We start from the raw sequence: 10,435 nt of genomic DNA, 5'->3' as shown, positions 1-10,435 counted from the left end.
GTTCCAGGTGCATGTTGGACTTCGGCAGGGCTGCCCTCAATCACCGGTTCTGTTCATAATCTTTATGGACAGAATTTCTAGGTGCAGCCAGGATCCGGAGGGGGGGTCCGGTTTGGGGACCAAAGGATTTCATCTCTGCTTTATGCAGACGATGTTGTCCTGTTGGCCTCATCAAACCTGGACCTTCAGCTGCACTGGGACGGTTAGCAGCTGAGTGTGACGCGAGTGGGATGAAGATCAGCACCTCTAAATCCAAGGTTCTCGACCAGAAAAGGGTGGTGTGCCCTCTTCAGGTCGGTGGAGAGTCTTTACCCCAAGTGGAGGAGTCTAAGTATCTTGGGGTCTTGTTCACGAGTGAGGGAAGGATGGAACGTGAGCTTGACAGACGGATCGGTGCAGCTTCTGCAGTGATGCAGTCGCTGTAGGTCTGTGGTGGTGAAGAAGGAGCTGAATCCCAAGACGAAGCTCTCGATTTAAGGGTGAATCTACGTTCCTACTCTCACCTATGGTCAGGAGCTTTGGGTCATGACCGAAAGAACAAGATCCCGGATACAAGCGGCCGAAATGAGTTTCCTCCGTAGAGTGGGGGGGCGCACCCTTAGAGATAGGGTGAGGAGCTCAGTCACCAGGGAGGAGCTCGGAGTAGAGCCGCTGCTCAGCGTTTTGTTTCTGGAGACCTGTTCATGCTTACAGTCGGCGTCCTACGTGACAGACGCTACATTTACATCTGGTTGTGACATTTGTGGTGTTTTGGGACCAAACAAAAGACAAAGTGGAAGATGTGAACTTAAAAAACAATCCTGCTCCAGCAGAACGTGTCTTAGACTATTCTTGAATCATTTATTAGACACTATAAAACTGAGAAATGATTAAACAACAATTTAATCCCTGGTAATTTCTGTTTATTGCATCATTTCCTTAAGGTGTCAGGTCAGAATATTACAAAACATAAATATCTAGAAAATGCAGGATGAACCAGGGGAAAGCCTTTCCAGTTGATATTTATGAAATACAACACATTTTGAGCCGTTTCTCCAGATGACAAAAGTCAACAGTTAGCGATAACCCCAACCCATTTTGTTACGGACACACAAGGTCAAACTGAGACGAGCATCACACACTTAGAGCGCTTTAAGGATCCAGACAGCGTTAACGTTTGACAGGACATCGCCTTTCTAAGACAATAACTGATACTGAATCAATAACTGCAGCAATAAGCAGAACGAAGACGTAACAGAAGCTAACCTGCTGTTCCTCCACACCTGTGATGACATTCTATTAACTCAGACAACATTTCTTATAGATGCATTTTTAAATGGTACTTATGATTATTTATGTAGAGTTAACTTCACTATATTATTGTGGATAAAATATGGTATATGCATGGAATGTAATTAACTGGTAAAATAACCACAGCTGGCTAAGAGAGAAGAGACAGAGACACATGGATTCTGTGATCTTTTCTGGAATGGACATTAGCATTAAAGGAGCTCCATTTGATTTTTGTCACCACTCTTGTGAATAGGACACAAGTGTTTGGTGGTTTCTCTTATCAGAAGGGTAAACCCAACAGGAAGGCCCCATGTAGAACTGGAATACTCTGAATAAACTGTTACAGGTTCTGTCTGATAATGTCCAGCCCCTTTTCCACCAGTTAAAGTCAAAGCTAGTGTTGAGGCCACGATTTAACATTTATTTCAGCAGGAAGTCTCTCAAGGTAAAATCTCTTTTGTGAGGGAGAAGTGCTGCTAAAAGCTGCTGGATGGTCTAATTCACCATCTAGTTCCACATATTGAACTAGGGGGTTCAATATGTGGAACTAGTTTACTAGTTCGTCTAGTCTAAACACCAAGTATGAACACTGTCCAGCCTCTGATGAAGACCCTAAAGCAGTAAAGTTACTCCTGCAGGAGGTCGACCAATAGTGGAGTTTCCGAAGCTATCAAACACAGTTTGGAACAAGAAAAGCCAAAGTGGGGGATAAAACTTTAAACCTCAACTTATGTCAATGTTAAATTTTAAAATGACAACCTGCTGCATCTTGATCATCCCTCCCTGCTCCAAATGACGTTTGAGAACTTTGAAAACACTACTGGTGTACCTCTAACTGGGAAAAAGGTTCATGTCATTGACGTTCTTGGGCTTTGATTTGCACACAAACGGGCTGAATTAAAGTTAAACTGGTGCAAAGGATGTGGAACATAATCACCATGTGGAACCTGTCAAAGATCACAGCATTCATCTGGTGTGTTTTCATGTTTAATATCAGGATAAGTTGCTGCATGCACGAAGAATGGTGACACGTTGTGCACATGGTGACATCTGTGGTGTCGCCTTGCTGGTGTGTTGCATTGAACGCTCGCTCTTCACATGAGGATGCAGTTGCAGTGGCAGCCTTTCTGGCTGCTGAGGATTCCGTGCTGGGAGCTGGCTAATGACTGGATCAAGTTCCAGAAATGCTTGAAGGAGATGCCCTCGCCATCGCCCACACCCATCTTCCTCAGGATCTCACTCAGGCCCTGGTCTGTGCCGATCCCCTGTGGGCACGAGAGAGGACAATAGATCAACTCTGTCAGCGTGTAAAAGCAGAGGAAAGACGCTGAATGTGAGTGGTGACATCAAAGTGAGAGATGACATTAGTGAGAGATGACATTAGTGAGAGATGACATCACTGAGAGATGACATCAGAGTGGGTGATGACATTAGTGAGATGACATTAGTGAGAGATGAAATTAAAGTGAGAGATGACATCAACGTGAGAGATGACATTACTGAGTGATGACATTAGTGAGAGATGACATTAGTGAGAGATGACATTACTGAGAGATGACATTACTGAGAGATGACATCAGAGTGGGTGATGACATTAGTGAGATGACATTAGTGAGAGATGACATTAGTGAGAGATGACATAACTGAGAGATGACATCAGAGTGGGTGATGACATTAGTGAGATGACATTAGTGAGAGATGACATTAGTGAGAGATGACATTAGTGAGAGATGACATCAGAGTGGGTGATGACATTAGTGAGAGATGACATTAGTGAGAGATGACATAACTGAGAGATGACATAACTGAGAGATGACATAACTGAGAGATGACATCAGAGTGGGTGATGACATTAGTGAGATGACATTAGTGAGAGATGACATCAGAGTGGGTGATGACATTAGTGAGAGATGACATTAGTGAGATGACATTAGTGAGAGATGACATTAGTGGGTGATGACATTAGTGACAGATGACATTAGTGAGAGACGACATTAGTGAGAGATGACATTAGTGAGATGACATTAGTGAGAGATGACATTAGTGAGAGATGACATTAGTGAGATGACATTAGTGAGAGATGACATCAGAGTGGGTGATGACATTAGTGAGAGATGACATTAGTGAGAGATGACATTAAAGTGAGAGATGACATTAGTGAGATGACATTAGTGAGAGATGACATCAGAGTGGGTGATGACATTGAAGTCTATCTTAAGTAAGACCAGTCAAGTCTGGTTCCACTTCAGTGAGGTGGAACCACCTTCCAGGACGGTTCCACCTCACTGAAGTCATCCTGATGGTGACAGAGCCAGAGTACAGGGATCCTTTGCCTATTCACGCTTGAAGATGCACGGCTTCACTAGATCGTGGATTTTCCACAGCGGTTTAAAACAATCCACTGGACTTTCAGACAGTTTCTTGAGGACGTTTCGCCTCTCCTCCAAGAGGCTTCTTCAGCTCTGAACTGACGATTCATCTCCTGAAGCTGGCTTGATGTTTTCTCAGGCTGGTTTTTCTAACTTCTCTTTGACAGCAGCTATCACCAGTGTGTCAGCTCACGTGGAAGCTAAACTAACTTGTGATGTTCCGTCATTGGTTTGCAGGTGGTCAGTGACATACAGTCATTCTTGTCTTTTCTTTTTCATGTATAATCAGGACCAAATGAAGTTTATTTGAGGTGGACTTGTCTGGAGTGATGGTGTACCTCACCTTAATGCTTGTCCTGAAAACTAAATCATCCAAAGGTTCATGTTGTTCATGTGTTCCACGGTTGTTGTAATGCTTTTGTTCTGGCCCCCAGTGAGGGGAACAGAGGCCTTAAAGTCTATCCACATCAGCACACCCACATTAACATGAGGGTCAGAAATGAATCAACGTCTGACGAGGGTAAGTAGAAAAAAAAACTGTCCTTGGCTCTTCTAACTCTTCTTTATTGATGCTGGTGAACCTGATCTCACCTTCTGTCTCTGGTTCTGAGACGCCTGGAGCTCTGCAGACCTTCACATGACTGCTCACACACCAGTGGATCAGTTTGCACTAGCTGACTCACTCCTTCACAAACAGCCTCGTCACCCTTCAAGCCTCACAGGACGGATCAAACCGACATCCAGCTTACCTTGACCAGGTTGGGCAGACCTGAGGACACCAGACCTTTGAACTCATCAGGCTTCAGAGTGGCTGAATTGTCAGCGGATGCAGAGTGGAACTGGCTGACCAGTGTGCTGATGGCCTTCTCCAGGTCGGAATACTGGGGAGAAGAAGAGGAACAAGTGGACACAGATGGATGAATAGATTCTGACACGCCTCTGGAAACACAAACAGGTCTGTGTAAAACATCTCAGCATTACCACCTCCTCAGATCGTCTCCTGTCAAAGTCGACTTCACTGAAACACAACGATTCAAAACGTGCCACTAGATTTAAAACAGAATGTAAGATTACTTAAATCTTAAAGTCTGCTCAAAATGTCCTCAGCATCACCTCAGGGTCACGATCTCCCTCAGAGGAGAGTTCAAGTGAATAAAGTACGACCACTCGCAGGACGATTGTGTCACTGAACTCTAATTACTGATACAGCTGCTTCTTCAGAAACTACATTGTTAATTCAATCATTAACTCATTCTTCTTTTGTTGGTCACTAAGTTTCTTCTTCTGCTCACCATAAACTAGGAGACACGCCATCTCATCTTGTCCATCCCTAACCCTAACTCCAGGCTTTTTGGTCACTCACATTCAAATTATAAAAAGATCTGTTGAGTTGCTGCTGGTGGAAAATCCAGAAAAAGAAAAAAACGCTGAGAACCAGAAAAGGAAGCGTCTTGAGTCCCCAGCTGCCTCTGGTTCTGTGGTGATTATAGTGAACGAAAGCCAGAAGCAATCAGACGCGTCTGGTGAGGCATGTGGACACCACTGAACAGCAGCGCCCCCTGCCTCTGGCGAGGAGACATATCAGATATACATTCACAGCTGTGGAGAACCCCCCGAACCCCCCCAGGGTCCTTCAGGTCACCTCAGTTTACTGCTTCCTGTCTGGAGCTGGAGGAAGCATGCTGATTGGTTGCTGTTGTTGTAACACGTGTTGAAGCACCATTGCATTCCCCAAAACCACTGGTTAATGAAGCTGTGATGAGGGTTAATTATGAATGGATTAACTTAAATTGTAACTCATATAAAAATTCACACATAAAGTCAGTAACACGTCCACCTGATTAAAGCCTGTCTGGGTTCTGTTGTTGGTTCTGTGGGATTCAGTGTCTAGACACTGAATCATAGTGTCTAGAGTCCCTTTCACTGAAACACAGCTACTAAAAATGTGCCACTCTAGACTCTAGAGGTTCTCTAGACTCTAGAGGTTCTCTAGACTCTAGAGGAAGAGTCTAGAGAACCTCTAGAGTCTAGAGGTCTAGAGAACCTCTAGACTCTAGAGGTTCTCTACTTCTACTGATTGATATTTACATATTTTATTGAATGAATTATGTCTAACCTGTAAGGTTAGACATAACCTTACAGGTTATGTCTAACTGGTCTGCTGGGGAACCCCAGCAGACCCAGAGAGAACCCCCACAATCTGCTCAAAACAACCCGGGTCCTCAGAGGGTTGGACCAGGACCAACAACGAGGTGGCGCTCTGGGATGTGGTTCTACAGCCTCCAGGACTGACGGGGGTCTGAGTCCCTGTCCTGTTGCTCAGGTTTGGCCAGAGGTGGAGTGTGGGGGTTGAGCTGGAGCTGTAACACTTAGGTGGGGGGCTCAGGGTGTGAAACCAGGGCGTGGGAGCAGTTTGTGTTGATTTGTGTTCATTTCAATGACTGAAAGAAAACGGTTGCAGTCAATAATGTATCAATAATAATGTATCAATAACCACTGACTAATACTGAACCTAACAGCTTGTTGAGGCTCATTTATCCCTGGAAACACTGATCCAATAACGTGAAATAGTGGGCGTGGCCAGGGACTTTGGCTTTCAGTACTTTTGAACGTGTTTCCGTTATCTAGAGCTGACCTGACAGAGGACCTGAGCGTGGATCAAACCCATGAGCACTCATTACTTTGCATGTGTGTTACACTGATCCACAGCGTCTCCCTACGTTCATTCTCATGTGGATCTTCCCACACAAACGTTAATACTGATGCAATGCAGTAACTGACAGTAATAACTCATTGCCTTACTAAGGCCCCCCCCATCTCAACTCATGTCATTGCATGCAGCCGCTGAGAGCCGAATCAATGCACACCAAAATGTGGTTGAACTCGTTCTGTGTTGTAGTGATGAGCTGGTGAAGTGAACGCCTGCAGGAACCCGCCAACGGCCGCTGACCTCATTTGTTTGATAAGACAACCAAATGTCTTGTGTTTGGAGGGCGGAGGCTCCAATTCTGAGCTCTCGTCAGACGTCCAGCAGTTACTGCGTTCACCAGGCCGACCCAACACCACTCCTTGTGAATGCTAACGTCAGTGCACTGTTCACACTGTTTTTAGCCGTTAGCGGCTGTCAGTTAGCAGCTGGTCTCCGACCGTCTGCTGCTGGCTGGTGGCGTGTGGAGCATCTCTGCAGCACATGGATCTCTGGGCTCAAATCATGTAAAAACGCACACGTGAAGTTTCCTGTAGAGTCGACACAAAGGCCAGCATTGACTTATCGTTCAGTGTGGATGTGAATCAAGGTTAGAGCAGATCCTCTCCTGGCTAGCAGTAGCGTGTGTCAGTCCTGCCAGATATTCCATGCATGTAGCCCAACAGCTCCGTCAGGCCACACCCTGACTGATGCGCCACAAGCTGCTGCACGTCCGTTTCACTTTTTATCCCACGGACAGCCTGTCTGCACACACACCTCCAGACCCACACACTGCTGCTGGAGCAGAGCTGTGAGAAGAACAACCTCACAGTGGAAGACCAATGAGAAAACATTCTGTCTGGAGAAAATAGTCCAAGCTCTCATTGAAGTCAGACTGTCGAACTTATAATGAAAAATGGCACAAAGTTCAAATAAAATATATCACAGAAAAGTCACATGCCAACAATAAATGCAAACTGAGCGTTTCGTGCAACTTCTTCACAGGCCATACATTACACAAAAACATTAAATAAATATTAGAACTATTCCAGCGTTTAGAAGCTGTTTAGAGTCAGTCAGACTCTCTGGGATCTGAACCAGCAGGGTTCAGGAAACCAGGACTAAACAGCCAGAAACTAAAACCCCAGCAGTAAAAGCAGAAAATAGAATCAGTCAGAACCGAACCTCTTCGTTCAGTTCTTAACATTCATGCTGAAAACATTAAATACTGGAAGAATAAAATCACACGTGAGCTGACATTACAGAAACTGTCACACCTGGGTGTGACCAGCAGGGGGCGGGGTTGGCACTTCTCTCTTCTGAAATGTGATTGGCCATCCCGAGTCCTATCCCATTATCTTGGAGTGTGATTGGCCATTTGCTAAGGGAGAGGCGGGACCTTAGTTTGAACGAAGGTTTTGAGAAGCATTTTTGAATTTGTGCCGTTTGTTTTTGTAAGTAGGCAAATTTTGGGGCGTCTCAGCGCCTCACAGGGATCCCCTCGGCGAAACACGTCCACGGATTGTTAGAAATAAAACAGGTTATAAAAAGTACAGGACCAGCCTGAGTTCTTCTCCATTTACAAGCAGAAATTATTTGGCCATAAGAAAAAGTACCTGAACCTCTGGAACCACTGTGTTGTTGGTTTGATCCCAGCACCAATCAGTGAGTTCTGAACAGAGTTCATCTCAAGATACCAAAGGTGTGATCACACACACCAACAACCTGCTGCAGACCCCTCACTTCACTGGGGCTGTAGTTCTGCTGATCAACACTTCACTATATAACACTATATTACACTATATTACATTATATTACATTATATTACATCATATTACACTATATTACACTATATTACACTATTACACTATACTACATTATATTATATAATATTACATTACATTATATAACATTATATTACATTACATTATATTACACTATATTATATATTACATTACATTATATTACACTATTTTACACTATATTACATTATAGTACACTATATTATATAATATTACATTACATTATATTACACTATTTTACACTATATTACATTATAGTACACTATATTATATAATATTACATTACATTATATTACACTATTTTACACTATATTACATTATATTACACTATATTATATAATATTACATTACATTATATAACATTACATTATATTACACTATATTATGTTATATATTATATAATATGTTACATTATATAACATTACATTACATTATATTACACTATATTACATTATATTACACTATGTTACACTATATTACATTATACTACATTATATTACATTACTGTATACTGCACCTTATGGATTCTTTGCAGCAACAAGAGTTTTTTTTTGGGGGGGGGGATAATTAATCATTCTTGTTTAGTACCAACAGACACGCGCTGTTGTTTAAGGTAAAAATGATTGAATTGTGAATTCTCGCAACTGCTGGTGAACACACACACATACACACACACACACACACACACACACACACACACACACACACACACACACCACACCCTAATCCCTCATCTGCTCCTCAGATCAGGGTCGGCCTGAAACTCTGCAGGTGAGATTTCCTCCAGAGGGTGGGGGTCCAGAACAGATCCAGTTCTACCACAGTCCACCAGACCGTGTGTGTGTGTGTGTGTGTGTGTGTGTGTGTGTGTGTGTGTGTGTGTGTGTGTGTGTGTGTGTTACAGAAACCCCTCCTCCCCCTCTTGTTATTCGTGTTTTACAATTTAAAATCTAAGTGATTTATTGATCAGACATGGATCACAAAGACCCCCCCCCCAACACCACCATTGTTCATTTTAAAAGAATGCATCACATGATGAAGACATGATGAAGACATGATGAACACATGATGAAGACATGATGAACACATGAAGCCTAGCACAGCCCTGACCGCCATAGAACACCTGTACAGGTGAGTGGGCTCCAGGGGCCCCACCCTGAGTCCCCCCCCCGATCCAAACGTCCTGTCCTACCCAGTTTGTCACAGACTGGATCAGACTCAGAGAACAGTCTGCTCCAGGGAGGGGCAGCCGAGCTCTGGAGGAGCGATCCGGTCTCAGGGCCGAGCCGACACCGGGAACACCGGAGGATCAACGATCAGCGGCCCGGAGCACAAGTTCCCCCGACTCGGGAAAAAGTTCAGAGACTTTTTCCTGCTGGCGGGGGGCCAGCAGAACCCGTTCCTGAAGGATCCGGACCCGTTTGGAGTCAGAACGGTTTAACACACCGACTCTACCCCGGGACCGACCACCGGAGAAACTGTTTACCGGCTCCCGGTTCCGTCCAGACACACAAACGGTTCTCACCTCAGGCATGTCGGCGGGTGTCGGTGCTGCTGTCTGCGCGTCGTCCCTCGGTGTCCGCGGGTCTGATCCGCTGCTGTCAGAGGCTTCCTGGATCCTCCCTCCGGGAGGGGCCGACGGGGGGGGGGGTCACGCGTTCTCCATTTGAGCGTGGATAAAGGGCTGAACACACACACACACACACACACACACACACACACACACACACACACACACACACACACACACACACACACTTTTTAAAATAATTTTAGGAACATCATAACTGAGAGAGATTACCCCCCCCCCTCCAGAATTAAATTACAGTTCTATTCTAATATAATTACCCGGATCAAACTATAATACCCATAATTCAGTGGGACTCCAGAGTTTAGATTCAGCCTGGGGTGTCAGATCTCAGGTGGATCCAGAATCCTGTGGGTCACACAACCAACAGTTCAAAGGTCACCGATCATTAATTTAGCACCAAAACCAGTGACATCATCGCGTCTCACACGTGACATCATCGCGTCTCACACGTGACATCATCGTTTCCCTCCAAATAAATTCCCTCTAAGAATAAGAACCAAAGAAAAGACATCAAAGTGTTGGCTCTAAGGCCCGCCCCCCGCTGGGCCGACAGCCAATGAAACAACACTACAGTAAAGGAGTGGCTCTGTGGATGGTCGATCACATTTCAGGGTGTGGTCACCCCCCCCCCCACTGGACACGCCCCTACTCTTGGGCGGTGAAGCATTGGAACATTTTTAACCGTTTAACTTCCAGACCAACGAGCAGACGTTCT

At 44.7% G+C, this 10,435-nt stretch overlaps 1 protein-coding gene across 1 annotated transcript; it reads right to left on the bottom strand.

The window, feature by feature from the left end:
• Positions 1-880: 880 nt before the first annotated feature.
• Positions 881-9,812, bottom strand: s100v2 (S100 calcium binding protein V2). Its single transcript, XM_068333356.1, has 3 exons — positions 9,655-9,812; positions 4,391-4,522; positions 881-2,537 (listed from the first exon to the last, which is right to left on the bottom strand). The coding sequence occupies exons 1-3, from the start codon at positions 9,661-9,663 to the stop codon at positions 2,367-2,369; spliced, it is 312 nt and encodes a 103-aa protein (XP_068189457.1). The 5' UTR covers positions 9,664-9,812; the 3' UTR covers positions 881-2,366.
• Positions 9,813-10,435: the final 623 nt, after the last annotated feature.

This window comes from Antennarius striatus, chromosome 14, assembly GCF_040054535.1.
Source record: "Antennarius striatus isolate MH-2024 chromosome 14, ASM4005453v1, whole genome shotgun sequence".
Taxonomy (NCBI): domain Eukaryota; kingdom Metazoa; phylum Chordata; class Actinopteri; order Lophiiformes; family Antennariidae; genus Antennarius; species Antennarius striatus.
Note: the sequence above shows the minus strand (reverse complement) of the source record. Positions and strands in the feature narration are given on the sequence as shown.